The sequence below is a fragment of the Oryzias latipes genome, chromosome 14 (assembly GCF_053564925.1).
Source record: "Oryzias latipes strain Hd-rR chromosome 14, Olatipes_Hd-rR_3.1".
Lineage (NCBI taxonomy): Eukaryota > Metazoa > Chordata > Actinopteri > Beloniformes > Adrianichthyidae > Oryzias > Oryzias latipes.
In genome coordinates, this window is record NC_136250.1 from 11,592,178 (window position 1) to 11,608,988 (window position 16,811).

The 16,811-nt window shown below is 35.5% G+C and overlaps 2 protein-coding genes across 2 annotated transcripts in view; both read right to left on the reverse strand.

The window, feature by feature from the left end:
- Window positions 1-9,253, reverse strand: part of dchs1b (dachsous cadherin-related 1b) — a 114,369-nt gene extending 105,116 nt beyond the window's left edge. The window contains exons 1-2 of the mRNA XM_078931127.1: window positions 9,219-9,253; window positions 6,894-6,978 (exon numbers count right to left, since the gene is read on the reverse strand). The gene's annotated coding sequence lies outside the window, so the exon portion shown is untranslated. The remainder of the gene's footprint in view (window positions 1-6,893; window positions 6,979-9,218) is intronic.
- Window positions 9,254-12,019: 2,766 nt separating this feature from the next.
- LOC101171601 (lysosomal proton-coupled steroid conjugate and bile acid symporter SLC46A3) lies at window positions 12,020-16,761 on the reverse strand. Its single transcript, XM_023962586.2, has 4 exons — window positions 15,185-16,761; window positions 14,955-15,038; window positions 14,609-14,765; window positions 12,020-13,880 (listed from the first exon to the last, which is right to left on the reverse strand). Exons 1-4 carry the CDS (start codon window positions 15,186-15,188, stop codon window positions 13,763-13,765), a joined length of 363 nt encoding a protein of 120 aa, XP_023818354.1. The 5' UTR covers window positions 15,189-16,761; the 3' UTR covers window positions 12,020-13,762.
- Between the last annotated feature and the right edge of the window lie 50 nt (window positions 16,762-16,811).

Consider the following 16,811-nt stretch of genomic DNA (forward strand, 5'->3'; position numbering starts at 1 on the left):
GCTGTTCGGCCACCTCACTTTGTTCTCCAGATGTTCTGAGTGACCATAAAAAGACACCAAACACAGGGGTTCTTGTTCACACTAAAATGGTGAAACAGTGTTTCATTTCCAACACATCCACCATACTAAAAGCTGAACTTTCTTGATTTCTTGAGAAGATTACCTAGTATTCCTTTAGGATTGCAGTCTAATAACCTGCACCTCTTAGTGGTCTGTCTTAAATTTAATCTGTCTGATGCACTATTATGAATGCAAGCACTTTTTTGTTTTGAATTAGACTAAAAGATACATTAGTGATGTGAAAAGTATTGTGGCCCTGAAGTGCAAATCCCACTGCTCAACCCAAAGACAAATAACTTTTTTTTTTTTTTTTTTTGGGGGGGGGGGGTTCTGGTTTTAATGTTGTTGTTTTTTTTTATTTGTCTTGCTTTTTTAATCGTTGTTAGGATGTCTAATATTTTTGCATTGAGTGATTTGTTGGTGTATTTGTACTTCATGGCCACCGTTGGACAAGGATGAAATTGTGTGATAAACATACACGAACATACAGAAAGTCGGAAGTTTGAAGTAAGTTAGCAGTAAAAGACTTACTTAGCGTGTTTTACGATGAATTATGAAGCTCACACAGGGTTTTGAGTTGTACACTCAGCATTTTTAACCCATACACAACATCAAGACTTTAACATTTTTAGCTTTCCAAATGTTATTGATCATTTGGCAGTTTCACCAAATACCTGTCTACACTGCAAAAACAGCCCCCTTGGAAAAAGGTAAAAAATTCTTTCCCCATTGGCAGATTTTCATTAAATTACCAAAAATATCTGGCAGTGGGTTGAGAAAAATGGTTTTATAACGAATTTGTATTTATTCTAAGTAAAAAAGATTAAATTCAATAATACATGTTTTGTCATACAAAGATTATTTTCGTGTTTAAAATCTTTATTGATAAAATTGATTTCTTAAAAGATATGAGGTAAGAAATATTTTCTTGGAACGGGTCGTTTTGCTTTCTTAGGATTCCATTTTTGCATTGTATGAGATGTGTGTTTACGTGATTTTTGTGTTTTGTATTGGGCTAAGTTGTGGAAATAGTTCTTTTCTATATTTAACCTTGTCGCTGGAATCTGAACTTTCCAGAAATGGGAGAAAAAGCAGGGCAAGCAGTTTTTAAAACTCATCAAAAAAAGGCCGACTTAAAGCTGAGGAATTATGAAGCACTTTCCACCTTGTGGGTATAGATTTGGACAATCTTGCAACACTTGAATCTTCAGGCAACTTAATCAGGAAACAGTTTTGCTCAGTAGCTGCACCTTTTGAAAAGCCAAATCCTTTAATTATTCCCATCAGTTTGGAATTAAAAAGCTTCTCACAGTATTAATAGTAGACAAAGCAGCAAACACAATAGACTTTTTTCCACTGGCATAAACACTCAACAACATACAGAACAATGAGAGCGTGAAGTCTAGTGTTTAGACAGTTGAGAAAAACTGAAAGAAGGGATTTAGAATGTAAATGCACAGTCACAAAATGTTCGAAAAGTTATTTCACATTGCACAAATATTTTCATAATTAGATGTGCATCATGAACAGACGTTCATTGTCCACAGTTTGACTAAATACTTAAAACTAGTTGGAAAATGACGAAGAACAGGAATTTTTCATGACCCCTTCAACACTATTTTGCTGCTATTCTCTGTCATCTATCATGAAACAATGTAGTTGGTCTTTTCTGTGCATGCTGTCCAGCATCTGTTCCTGCATTCTGTTTGTTGCGTGTGAACTTCTTCGTATCATCTGCATGGGAGAGCTTTATTTGGAGCCAACTCCACCGAAGGGAAACAACCCAACCATAGAAGCTGTGATGAGTTCCAGGTCACACTAAGAGTTTAGGTCGATTTAGTTTGCAGGTTGTTCTCATCTTTGCAAGAATATTACATCAGGAGTTTATTACTTTTAGCTGCTGGTCTCTGTACTTCTTCCCATCAGCGAGACATCAAGCCCCCCTCTCAATCTCAGTATTATTAATATATTTTTCTGTATTTTAAAGCATCTGAAGCAAGAAAAGACGACACTTTTTGGCAGTTTTTGAACCACGAACAATTTTTCCAAGTATCTACAGCCGCATTAGTTATTGAATTAAAGGACTTTTTTTTTCAATTTAAAGTAGTGATATTTACCCTCTGGCATTTGTAACATGCATTTACATTACCATCTAGTCCAAAACGAGAGAGTTAAAAGCTACAAATTGACTAAAAGAACTGGAGGGAGCAGGATGTTGTCCCTAAGTATTAATTCTCATGCCTTGTAGTTAGATGGTCAACACTTAATCTTAAAACCACATTATTTTAAGCACAATAAAAACTTTGTTTTTAAATAGTTAATTCTTAGGATTTAAGTTGCCTCTAATCTTTTGGCCAGCAAGTAGCCTTTCAAAACACCACCTTCGTTCTAAAAGAGTAAATGTCATCAGCAGGACATCCTAAACACAAAATGACCCCAGGGGAGCTCTTTTAACTGCACATGTAGCACACACGTGTGCGGCTTTGTAGAAGGAAGGGTGTGTTGGACTGTTAATCCCAGTGCGTGTCAGTAAAAAATTGTTATCTTTTTAAATCTCGAAGCAGAAGCTGTAATTTCCTAAATCTGTGTCATTAATATGTGCTAAGGCCTGCTGGAGTATACAATACAGACCAAAAGTCTGGACACACCTTCCCATTCATTTGAATGAGAAGGTGTGTCCAAACTTTTGGTCTGTACTGTATGTTCAGCTACACTGCTGTGCATTTGTGCTTAGGCACTATAATTCTGTCTTCCTATAAAGAAAAGGAGCTGAGAATTTTGAGGTTGCAACACATTTTATGAGGACCATAGTTTTGTGTTGTGAAAAAAGAAATAATTTTCATAAATACATAAAAATAATAAAAATAATAAATACATAAATATATATATTCCTTCAAAAATAAGCAAGGAAGATTAATGCAGATCATTACTTAAAGCCAGTAAAAATTGACAACTGTCTACTCATTAGTGTTATGGATGTTTGCTCTGTATGATTTAAAGAATAATTTATATTTTCTAAAGTAAAATTTCATAAACTCAACTAGTTTCGTTTATAAAAGGAAAACCAAGTTAAACAAGCATGTGGACTGGAAAGACCTTCACACACAATGCAGATCAACTCACAGGCACTTATATAAGCATTTGATGTACCCACGCACCCATGTTGACAATCAGGAGGCAGAAACCTTCTAACCAAAAGTCTTGATTTCCTGTTCATGGCAATTGTAAGGATGATTGCCTTTTTCACTACTGTTATCAGGATGCTAATAGTTCCTGCTAATAGATCCTCAAATACCATTTTTAATTTTTATTACTATCTAAAACCACATACAACACAGCTGCTGGTGAGTTCTCATTTAAACTGTAGGAGTTTAATACCTGACTTTAAAAGAGCTTACATGTGGCTCCAGAGCCACATGGAGTACGAGGGACAAATTAGTAACAGGAACAATGACAACATACAGGCTTCTGGATAAAATGTGTGTGAGGCATACATCCCACAAAAACCCACAGGATTTTTTTTTTTATCACAAAAGCCCAAGCATGCTTTTATACGAACTAAACAAATAAAACTTTGACTTTAAGGCTTGAACAGCCAAGTTGTAAATTAATATCCGGTTTTAAGTTGCCATAAACAATCAGAAAGTAAAACATTTTTTCATTAAATATCATCAGGAATTTTCCATGATGGTGTTAAGCCCTCCAAAATATAGAAATGTAAAATAACCTCAAATAAATAATAAATACACTACACCGTTGTTTCTGCAAGCTTGTAGGCAGTAATATTTTTTAATGAATATTTATTTGAAAAAACCTGTGCGGTGTGAACTCCGCCTCCACCTACGAGCTGCCGGGATAGGCTCCAGCAACCATATGACTCCAAAAGGGATTAAGCAGGTTTAGACGATCGGTAGATTTATCTGAAAAACTGTTGCATTATGAATCCTAAACCCAAATATTTTGGCAGTCTTTATAACACTTGAAAGGTGCTGCATTACCATGTTTCGAAATAAGGATAGTCACATTAAAACTTGTTTTTCCATTGGCAAGATTTTTGAGATTTATTTATGAATTTATTTGTGCTTAAAATGTGATGCTGGTCATGTGACTCAATTGTTGGCTCTCATTCATAGGTAGAGGAATATAAAAAAAATGCAAGTTATGTAAAACATTTAGTAGATTTAAAGGGCCTATTTCATGCTTTTCTCAAGCCTTTCAGAGTAAGCTATATCCATTCATTCATTAATCTTCTGCCATTTTATCCCTTTCAAGAGGCTGCCGGAGCCTATCCCAGCCACTTGTGGGCGAAGGCAGGGGACACCCTGGACAGGTCACCAGTCTGTCGCAGTGCAAGCTATATCCATATCTATGATAATGTATTACCTTTGGCACACTAAAGAATGCATTTTTTATGAGATATGAGTTGCTATCACAGCCTTTTAAGACAACCCGATCTTTGAGGCAGCGGCTTTCGCTTCTCATGGGTGCCGCCCATGTCATGACGTCAACCTAGTGTCTGCCTCTGCAGCATGTCTGTGCCTCACCCACAAAAACAGACAACATTTAAATTTTTCAAAGATATGTGCATATTGTGGAGCCTTACTAAAGCATTTAGCCAATCACCACTGGCTCCAGAGAAAAAGTGGGTATGTGTGTTAGCCAGGGGGCGGTGCTGGAAGCGCAGACTCTTCCTGGAAGGGGCTGTTCTCACTTATGTCACAATGTAAAAACCGACTTGTTTTTTTTTTTTTTTTTATTCGAAGGGACTGGTGCAATAATGGAGCAAAATACTGCTTTGGGTTGTTTTCCTTGAGGAATTCACATTTTACAAGACATAAAAGCTCAAGAAGTTGATTTTGCATGATATAGGTCCTTTAAAACCTGGTTTATATTTTGGACAGATGAAAACAAAAGCAAAGAAAAGTCATACTTAAGGGTCACCAAGATAGTTTCATGCCTATATGTTGTAAATACAGCACTATAAAATTCAAATTTATTATTTAGCTAAAAGAGTTTGGCCCATGTTTTCCAAATACTTTTTTTAGGGAATGAGTGCCAGCCATGAATTGTCTTGTCACACTGTGTATTGTCACAGAGAAAGATTGAGAATAGCACCCAGGCACAGGGAAGAGGAGGCAGGAAGTTGCGGGGGAACGGGGGCTTTAATAAACAAAACCAAAAACCACTGCTTAAGCAGGCTAGAAAAATCAAACTCGAAATAAGGGGAGACATCAAAGCTACACAGAGACAGGGGAACAGCATAACATCAAACTATGGACCAGCCCAGGAGGAAGGGAAAGACAGGACTTAAATGCATACAAGACTGACAAAGCACAGGTGGAAACAATGAGGGCAGATGGGAACCAAAAGTAAAACTCGAACAACAACAAAACAGGAAAACCTACAAAATAAAACAGGAAGTTAAACTCAAAATGTCACTGAACAAAAAAAACAACTAAAACACAAAAGCAAAGAACCTAAAACCGTGACAGGTATATTAGTGGATGATCAGTATAGAAAGATTTTTTTCAATGCAAACTAAACCTACATAGTCAGGAAGTATAATTGATAGCATTTGTTGCAGACAAACATTTTCATTTTTTAACATGAATTTTACAGATTTTTTTGTAACTACAAGGATGGTCTCAGTTTCGGAAAAAGGAGGAAATTGTGTTGACAAATCAATTAAGTGCTGCTGATTTTGTAAAGTATATAATTTTTCCTTGTACCCCAATTTTGATAATGCTCTAAAATCCCTGATTACACTGTAAAGAAAATATTTAACATTGCACAAACAGAGCAAGTGTTAAAATTGGTTCATTGTAGAAAAAAATAAATGTATAAAAGAAAGTCAGAGAAAATTGGATAAACGCAGATGTGTTTTCACAGGACTTCACATTCACGCTTGTTCACTGATTGTCAATGTGGTTTAATGGAAGCTTTGGCTTCTCTGTGGTTCCTTTAATACTCAGGCAAGCCTGATTTACCCAAAGAAACACCTCTCTTAATCAACATTCATTCTTCTGTGTGTTTGAAAGCGCTTGCACCAACCAAATACAATTAGTGTGAGCCTACTTAAGACACGCACTGCTGTTAATATTCCCAAAGAGACCGTAAAACCACAAGCGAAAGGAAAACGTTTTGGATTGATCCATCAATATCTGAGGAAAATCATTGAAAGGAATAAAGACATAAACATATAAAAATAGAAAAAAAATAATGTTTTATCAAAACAAAAGCTATTCAAGAAGGAAAGAAAGAACAATGACAGCGTGTAAAAAACCCCACAGAGGATTCGCTTCAACCTCTTGCAAAGAGTGTGACTGAATTTACTCTGTGTATCACTTTCAAGCCTTTCAGTTCTAATTTTTCTCTGATTATCAGGCTCTGACATCTTGCCCCACTCCCCAGCAGTAGTTATTCTGGTGTGCTGAAACGGAGCCAGGCGGCGGGGTGATTGGTGACCTTTTGTCAGTGCTGTACAGATGTGGGGGGTTGCCGCTCTTGAAGACAGGCTCAGTCACAGCCAGCTTTCAGACATATCGGTAATGGTCTCAGTGTGATGACACCAGCATGCTGTACACCAGCCTTTAGCCTGACCCTTCCAATCCGGAACTAGGTGGCAATCAATACAACTTGCAGTTTTAAGGGAAGCCATCCAAAAAGCCGAAATAGATTGTTTACATGCCTGTCAGGCTTGTTTTTTCTTTTTCTTTTTTGGTTTATGTTTAGCATCAATGTGCTGTACAGGGATCTAGTCATCTACAAGTTGATACAACAGAATGGAGGGAGCAGGGAGCTATTTCATAGTGAACATGTACAGTCAGACTTACCGGTAATGGTCTGTCAAATGGCTTCACTGCTGACCTATAGGTCTGCCATTGATGATTCATCCTGCTTGCAATGCTGCAGCAAATCCTGCAATGCATGGGACACAAACAAATCCAAATGTCTTTGTACACTGTTGTAATAATGGCAAACGCTACCCCAATCTTAAAAATCATTATTAATATAATTGAAAAGTAAATAGCAGTACATTACTGTAAGGGTCACTGCAGTTCACAGTAATGGGTTGTAACCATGTAATACTGAAAGGCAGTGAAAATAATTTAAAGTCATGTGATTTACATGAACTTACTGTAAACAACTGAGCATTGTTGTTATTTTACAGTAAATAACTGTAAAAAAATACAGTCATTTACTGGTTAAACTACTGCCTATGAATTCCTATACATTTATGGTGAAAAGTTTTACAGAATGCAGGAGGCCCTGTACTAGCAGACACTAATGTCCTTAGTGTAGCTAAGTGTAGCTTAAACCCTGTGCAAACACAGCTTCACAGTAACAGCATGGCAATTTCATGCCTGGATATCAACCCATAACTTATGATACAACAATCACAACTTCAAACTTTAACTCCTTTAATGCACTCCACTATCAAAATCTAAAACAAAATAGAGTCTGTAGCTGCTTAACTGGATGGAAGATTAAAAAAAAAGATGTCAGAATGTTCTTAAGGAGTTGTTAGTTTTTTTTTTTAAATCGTACACTTCTTTACTTCTTTATTTTGCAACAATGGTCAGTTTTTTACAGTAAGTTCCTGGGAATCACATGATTTTTAATTTTTTTCCCCATTGCCTTGCTATTTAGAGTACAACATAAAAAAACAACAGAGTATTGTCAGATTTTCTAACAGTTTGCAATGCCATTCACAGTATAGTACAACATGAAAATAGCTGAATAAAATGTTCTCCCAGTTTGAATTGCGAATTACGGTATGATACTTTGCATAACGAATACAGTACAATACCCTTAACATTGTTGATAATTCACTGTAATTGAACATCAATGATTTACATTTTATTTAATTGAATTTTTTCAGTTATGCACTGTTCCTTATCGTAAAGCATGTTTTCTGGTTTTAGGCATTGGTTTTTGTTTGTTGAATAAATCATCTTTGTCCCAGGATGCTGTCTTTTTTACATTCTGTTCCTCCACTGGAAATAAAGAAGTTAAAATGTCTGACCAAGGCTGTGCTCATACATTTGTGCATAAAGTTCTATGAATAGAAAATAATTTACCTTAAAAACAATATCTTAATTTAAATGTGGCTGAATGATTGCATTGCAAGAAATATAATGGCAATCTGTGGTTAGGGAGTGCATCAATAATTGTGCTTAAACAAGTTACAATTTTAATGGCTACAGTTAGTCTCTTGAGTAATATTGTGCAAGAAAAAAGAAAAGTAAAGGGTCAAGAAAGGCAGGAAGAATGTTATCACTCTGCATCCCTGACATTTCTTGAAGCTTAGACATTTTTCTAACAGCACTTAAGGTTGAATGTGTTAAATGACTCCATTAATGCTTGTCATGTAGCTTATTGGCAAATCACTTTGTAGAAAAGCATCTGCAAAATGAATAAATATAAAAAAAAGACCATAATCTTGACAGAAAAGAAGAAAAGACACATTTTTGGAATAAAGGATAACCCTGAAATGCAATGAAATCCAGATGGGACAAAGAGGGGATAACCTCAAGTGATAAGACAAGATAAATTCGAAAAAGAAAATTCCAGAAACAGAGAAAACAATTGAAAATCCAGACCTTAAAGATTTTCAACCATTTACCAATTTACTGTAGTTACAAAGGTAAATTTGTGCAAAATAAATGAAATAAAAATGTGGTCATAAAAAGAAAAAAACACTTTGTAGATGTAGAATTTTTACAATACAGCTACTGGTTCAACAAAGAGCAGGATGAAACTATTTTTCCACTGGGACAACTATAAAGATAAAATAAATAAACCAAAACATCAATATATGTCCTCCAGTTCTTGTTCAAATGGCACTAATCAAAAAAATAATTTAACCTTGGCTGTGCTCTGGGGTTGTTTGTCTGTGCTTTGGCTGTTCCAAATCTCAGTTTGAGACTTTCTGAATGAAGTTTTTTTGTTTTTCTCTTCCCCACATTTCCCAGTTTCTTTCTGGGATCTGTGCCTCTGTGTTTTTGTGCCAGAGATTGCTGCTCTGTCTAGAAAGGTAAACTATAAAAAGCCATTTTTTAAGTGACAATATTTAGTTGTTGTTTTTATAAGGTGAAACTCAGTAAGTGTATAGTGCTGAATGCCATCACGCTGTATATTTCTACTTTGCAACATACCATGTCATCCTGGACTCCATTTAATTTAAGATCACCTTGACTGGAAAAAAAAAAACAACACAGAAGAGTATTTGTCATTATTTTGTTATTAGCCAGAACGCATAGGACATAGTTTTTACAGAGCAGCAATAGTTCCTAAAAAATGTGTTGGCACAGTGTGAGCCCACCCCCCTTCCCATCACCTATCTGTTTACACTATCTCCTGCTAGCTTAGAGCCCCTCACACCTCCCAACCTAACATTACCGGTGCTACAAAGACAAAGACGTACATGAAACTGGTCGTCTACAAGTGAATACATCAGAATTAAACAGAGCAGGAAGCTTGTGATCTGTCGATTGCAGCTTCTACATCAACTACAAACTTTTTCAAATGACATTTTTTTTGTCTGCTCCTGATTCACAACAGTTTGAACAAAGAAATACTCAAATGTAAGTTGAAGCTTAATTTTCTTTATATAAGTCCTCCATCATGAGAAAATTGCCACACCATTTTAGTAAAAACACCAAAAAGAGAAATCCGTCAGTTTAATTGTTTTATTGAGTTTATGTTATAGTATTTTTCCAATTATTTTTTTCTATTTTGAAACCAAACTAAAAGCTTAACTAAGTAAATTGTTTGCAAACCAGTATTTGCATGTATCTGGAACATCACGTCAGAAAACAATTCTTTATTATTCTGCTAGTGAGCATTAGTGATGGTACAATTTGCACATTTTTGGGAAATTGCCTTCCCTCTTATTATCTGTGCTACTGATTACATTTTAAAATACCAGTATTATTAAAAATCTTCAGATTATAAAATCCCTTAAAATTTAAAAATCTTTAATCTTTAAAAAAAACTAAAAAATGAAAATCTTTAGATTTAAACCCGTCCTTGATCAGACAGACCACCTTGAAAGGTTTCTCACATTATACTGAATGATCTCTTTCAGGGGAGCAGAAAATGTGGGTTAAAGTGAGCTCTGTTAGCAGCTCTCTGGATCAGCATCAGAGATCGAGCCATTGGTGATGGGATGTGATGTGGTGTACTGCAGATGATTGCGCTGCTGATTCAGCTGTGCTTCGAAACCAAAAACCAAAGACCCCTCAATCCCCTGCCTCTTCTCTCAACCTTCCCTTTAATCCTCATCGACCCCATTGCGTGCCAGAGACACACAAACGTCTCCCACGGGCCCCTTACTCCTGGGAAAGTTGCGCAAACTATCATCACTGCTCACCACACCTTCATCTCTAATTTAACTAGAAACCAAATGTTTGATTCCATGTGGCTTTAAACTCAATTTAAACTCAGTGTCACAGTGTTACCTTACAATCAGGCTGCAGATGTCAATATTCCAGGATGGAAATTAAAAAATTGCAGATGATCATCAAACATCTTTTGGGTTTCCATAACTGCAGCCAGTTTCAAAAGCACAGCATTTATAGTGATAATTCACAAATTTAGAGTTATTCTTTGTTTTTACATTGCAAGGGGAGCACATTTTCTCTTAACAACACCTCCAGACGCAACCGAAGTCAAAACATCCCAGCTATGAGCAAGTTTAGAAAACTGAGGGAATCACAGGCCGGTTTTCTGCACTCGTGTAAAAAATATGGGGTTTAAAGATATTGTTTCAACATTGGTACAGTAAATAAGCCACCATGCAATCTGGTGGCATGGTCATCATAATGGGCACCCTGTTTACTATCTGTCACTCTTACATCATTTAAAAGCTGACAACAGAACAAACATTGTGTAGAGTTAAAGGGATCATGTTTGAGCATAAAGTTGAGCTTACTTTTGCAGTGGAAAAGGACAAGAAGGATTCAACAACTGGGAAAATCCCATTTTTGTCAAAATAGTATCAGCATGTGCATTAAATATTGGAGGAGGAGTGACGCCTAGTGGCCAAACAAGCCTCTGCGTGTGTCAGTTGGCTAAAAATAATAGTTTCAAAAATTACTTAGTGTTTAAATGATGAAAAGCATTTAAAAGCGTATTCATTTTGAGCAATTCTAATGTCTTTTTTTTTTTACAAATATGTGATGGTAAAGTTAAGATTTCATTATTGTTCTCAAACCACTAAGTTGGCGAAAACATTTGATTAAAAAAGATTGTGTGCTTTTGTAAAGAGCTGAATCTACCTCAGTTAAATGCCAACACAAACTGGACAAAAAGTTGTAATTTGTTAATTGTGTGTTAAAAAAATATGCAAAGACATGTTTTTTATTGTTATTATTTTGCTCAAAGTTGGGTTTATAGTTGGATTTATTTCTATAATTAACACATCTGAAATCCACTTGAAGCTTCATCTAATTCAATTTTGACTTAAAAGACTATTACGGTATTGAAAGCCCAACGTTTAATCTTGCGGCCTTAATCTTTTTTTAAACAATATTTTAATTATATTTATTCAAAACATACTTGTATGTATTTTTTTATTTAAAAAGAAAAGATATTTTCCAAATAAATATGAAGACTTGTGCAACAACCTTTTGCAACAGTTTGTGAATTACTGCAAGTATCTAGAGACAATACATGAAGATCTACAGGTACCTAATATGTCATGTTAAAACCCCTCTGTCAAATAGTCTTTCCCCATGTATACACCATTCAATTTTATTTTTGTTTGGACTATTTTAGATATTTTGGACACTAAGATAAAGAACAGTCATAGTCAATAAGGGAAACCTTTTCTGTTCTCGGGCGGTTGTTTCTTTTTATAAATTCTTCTTCTTTTCGGTTGATGTTTTTTGTATTTTGATCTGCAGAACAAAAGAGTACACAAAAGCAAAAAAAAAACAACTTAAGACACTAAGGGTAAAAATAAAAGAACAAATTTATTTCAAAGTAAAAATACTTTAGCCAACTCAATACAAAATAAAAGTCTTTGAAACACAAAGCACTGTCTTTTTTTCAGAAGGATGTATGTGCTTTTACTTTTTTCTAAGTACTTTTTTCTTAAAGTAGAGATTCTTAGAAATGTATTTAGCACATTACGTTTTGACCTTAGAACCCTTTGTGTGGTTATCAATCTAGAACAAAAGATGTTAAAACTTTATTAACATGGCGCATTTGCTAATTACAAATACAGCAAGTTTGTTTTATGATGAGAATCAAACTGGTCATTCCTTCCGGTTCAGTCAGGTAAAAAGGAAAAAAATAATAATTTTAAATGTTCAAATTCAATAAAGAACGCAGTAGGGTCAATTTTTCTCTACATTTTAAAGGTGCATAGCTTTAATCAAGTAACGTTTTTCTCCAAATCTTTTTCATTATAAATATTTTTTTAAATGAGGCAAAAATATTTCTGCAAACAGTTTCCCTTAAAAAAGACAAATCCCTTGTTTTCTTTTCTTTTACGTTCATATGAATAATGCAAACAATGTTTGTAACTATTGAATAACAAAAATTATTCTCCACAATAGGTGAACTATTGTGCATAAAGTGCAGAGAAGTTCAATCAAAACAACATTTTCTGATTTCTATATCATTTCGTATGCAAGTTGCATAGAGTAAAAAGTTTAAAGACAGAATTAGTGGACAAATATTCCTCAAATCAAAAGATTCAAAAATGTCATAATGACATTTCAAAATGAAAATAGGAAAAGGGCAGAAAAAGTTACAATTATCACCATATTCCACTTAGCAGAAGAAAGAGCGCAAATGTGCAAACTAAAGCAGAAACATAGAGTTCAACAAGATGCAGAAGAAATGTTTTGTAAAGCTGTGTGCACAAATAATATTTTTGTCCACATTTAGTAAGGATTATCAGAAAAACTGCCAGAAAATCTGTGCACTCAAATGCCTGAGAGCAAATTATTTTGATCTTTTAAGTGAAAAAGATATAATTATATTATAGCTACAGAACCACTGACTAGAAACCCAGATTATTACAATTTTATTCATGATTTTAAAAAAATCATACTTAAGTTTAGACCTATTTCTTTAACCAGACAACAAAACAAAGCATCACACCATCCCAAAAAAGTAAAACTATGGTAAACAACCACCAAATTGCATTTAAAACGCTATTAAAGCCATGAAAAGAGATATGATTACGGTACTCACAGCCAGTCAGATTGTGTTCAACTAATAAAAAAAAATTGTCAACCACCTCTTGACAAAAATTCAAAGACACAAATTCAAACATAAAAAAAAAAACCTTTAAAAATCCTTCTAGACATTTCTGTTGCTTTTTTTCCCTTTTGGTATTAACTTTACATTCTCCTTTTTGGGGTTTATTGCTTCAAAAAGTATGTATACTAGAAATACTTCACTTCAATCTGTGTCTGTGATGCAAAAAGGGCTTCCGAAAGTCTTTTTAACACCACGAACTTAAAAACGATATCAAAAGCTGAATTTAAAATTGTAAATTCGAGATCAGCCACAGAAGTGAAAATAGAAACAGGAAATTAAAGCATTTTGGTCAGAAATACAACACTGTGCATCACCGGTACTTTCGAGGTCTAAATAAGTGCATATTTTCTCAATTTTATAAATATATCTGAATGTACAGGAAAATATGTAGGGGTTTTTGTTTTTATGCATGTTGTCCAAACCCTCAGCTAAGCAGCGGCCTGTCTTCCTGATCTTCCTCTGCATTCGTTGCCTCTCCTGAGGTGAAAGTCTCTGGTCTTCCGATCTCAGTGGAAACATCTGTTCCAATCAGAGCAACCACCCTGAAAACATGGAGAAGTTGCATTTTAGGAACATGAAAAAAGAGGTTAGATTACAAGTTAAAAAAAAAAAACATTCAAACTATTTTATCTGCAGAGTCATGCAGTTATTTCAGCAGCTCCAGTTACTCAGGCTTCTAGAGTTACTTAAACCACACAAGATTACTTATCTATAAATTGCATAAACTATAATATATAATTCTGCTCTTGATTCTTGACTGAAAATATATTGACACCGGTAGATATGCTAATAATGAAAATATTTTTAAACTGAAAAAATGACTTACTATGACTAAAAGTTCATTCGTTTTGGGACACTGGTGTGCCAACAGAGCATGACAGAAGAAGCAGAACATGTGATGTGGACTCAGAGTGGATTTATGCTTCACTGTGCACAAATAAGACTAAGTAAGCATTAATACTTTGTCTTTTTTGTGTAGCCAAACACTTTTAACATCCTTCTACTATGTCAGAGCTTTGTTATTAAGGCCTGCTAAAGTGACTATCCAAGTGTTGTATAAATAAAGTGTAGATACAAAAAAATCAATAGCTTATTGATTATTGATTGATTATTGATTTCAAAATGAACATTAGACTGAGAAAGGCCACACATGTTTAAACTGGACATTTAATACGGAATTCTTTTATTAAAATAAATATTTATAGTTTCTGCCAAGCATCCTAAGGCTAATATATTTAACTGATTAGTAAACATTAGAGAGTTTACTTACCCAAGGGCAGATAAGGGAATAAAACAGAGCCCTGCAGATAGGCTGAAGACAAATCCAGGGTACCAGGCCACAGTGGCAGCATAAATGCTGTTGAAGACTCCAAAAGACACATTAATGGTTAATATCTCCAGAAATGAAAAGCAGGCAAACAGGGCTCCTAGAAAACAAGATAATAAAAGATGAAAAAAATATAATAACCTCAAAACAGGTGATGCAAAAATCAGAGCATTTTATCTCCTTGAATGGTTTTTTGCTAAAACAAACAGAACTTGGAGTACTGATCCTTTGTGGAGAAAGACACACTTCAGTGGTTCTACAGTTCATGTAGAGGCCTAGACCCACTCACCGTGCTCCGATTTGGAGATATTCTTTGACATCATGGAGCGCAAAACAGGGAAAGGCATGTTAGATAGCAGCATTGGTATATTCACTGTAAAAAAAAGATAGAAAAAAGAAGGTCAAATCAAAATGTGCATCAATAATTACCCAATAATTGTGTTTATATAAATGTTTCTTGATGGCCGTTACTTTCAAAGTTGTATAATAAAGTTATTTATGGGAAAAAAACAGCAATACCCATTCAGTTGGTTCATCTATCTTTTTGATGACCTCAAGTTTTTCCATGCGTGCTAGCTCGTCTTTCAGTTTTTCTCGCAGCGCAAAGGGAACTTTCCTACATGGATGCACGACAGGAGGGACACTTTTATCCACGCATATTCTATGCTCTCGAGGTAAACATCCTAGTCCTTCAAAGCAATCCTTGTACTCTTTCATGAGCGAGTCATTATCATTTGTCACTTCTGGTGACAACAAACACACAACAAACACTCTTTTAACTAGATTCAGCTATACAGACGTGCTTAGTCCTAGAATCGGTTGCACATTCTTATCCACGACAAGCAGTTGTGCTCGTATCCTCTGGTTTTTATGTTTGAATGTTGCAATGCAGCCTCCTTTTACAGGAACGCGTTCGCCTGTGTAGCCAGTCACCTTTGTTTTTATTGGATTAATTTTGCTCTTCACGGTCAGTGTTTTGTAATCCTCTATAGATAACAGATTTATTTGTGCACCCGTATCAATCTTGAATGGAATTATTGTCTCATTCACTTCAAGTGGCACTATCCATTCTTCTTTTTCTGCTGTGCCTACATGCACCATGTCCACAATGAACTCGTCTTCCTGTTCTCCCTCATCAACTGTGTGGACTTTTTGTCTTGTGGGAGCTTTACAACATTTAGCATAATGGTTGCATTTCCCACAGTTATTGCAAGATTTTCCATATGCAGGGCATGATCTTGGCTTGTGGCTGTTTCCACATTTGCCACATTTAAAACCTGCATGTTTCACCTCTTGTTTAGTATATGTTTTATTTTTCTTTCTTTATTTCTTTCTGTATTGCAGAAGTTCCATTCAGAGTTCCAAATTCACATGTTTTGCTTAATGTGCGAAGCTCTGCTAATTATTGATCAAAAGGTATTCCTTGCTTTTGGTCATGGGTGAAAAACTTGTACCTTTCCTTAGTGGGTACAAAGTACTGTTCAAATTTTGTCATTAATTCTGCCAGAGTCAGGTTAGCTTCATCCAGCTGAAAGCTGTTAAATATATCCAAAGCATCTTCTCCAATAACATGCAATAGGATCATATTAGCCTTAAGTTTTTCATCACCGTTCCCTGCTCCACTTGCTGCCAAATATGTTAAATCTTTGCTTGAGACGTTTCCAGTTATCAGCAAGATTGCCTGTCAATTGCATGGAAGTGGGCGGACTTAGCTTATCCATGGCGAGTCGGGGTATTTGGGCATCCACAGTCCCCTGCTGCTGTGCGTTGTTCACCAAATCAGAAACAAAATCCTCTTCTGTTTGTTCAAATTCTCCCTCGGCTCCTGCTTCACTGTCACTGCTGCTCGTAGCCATCACTCGATGTAGCACTCGCTATCACCCTGTTGCTCCTCGGCATGTTTTCACTCACAAGACTTTTTCTCTTTAATCTTGCTGCTCACTTCTAACACCATGTGTTGTCTTGCTTATCTTAAAGTAAGCCAAGTCAGTCGCTGTAGCTGGGTTTCTATGACTTTTTATTTAACCGTCTCTTTCAACATACTTCACAGTGCATGGCTATCAACCGCTTCCTAGCTCTCCGCCCCGTGCGCTAGCACGTGACAACTCCGTAAGCATTCTAGGTAAGACATGCATGCTGGGTAATG

Excerpts from the sequence above, each read along its gene's own strand:
- LOC101171601 (XM_023962586.2), bottom strand. Across the intron at positions 14,766-14,954 it reads TATCTCCAAATCGGAGCACG|GAGCCCTGTTTGCCTGCTTT; the intron begins GTGAGTGGGTCT and ends CTTGTTTTCTAG. Across the intron at positions 13,881-14,608 it reads ATTCCCTTATCTGCCCTTGG|GGTGGTTGCTCTGATTGGAA; the intron begins GTAAGTAAACTC and ends CCATGTTTTCAG.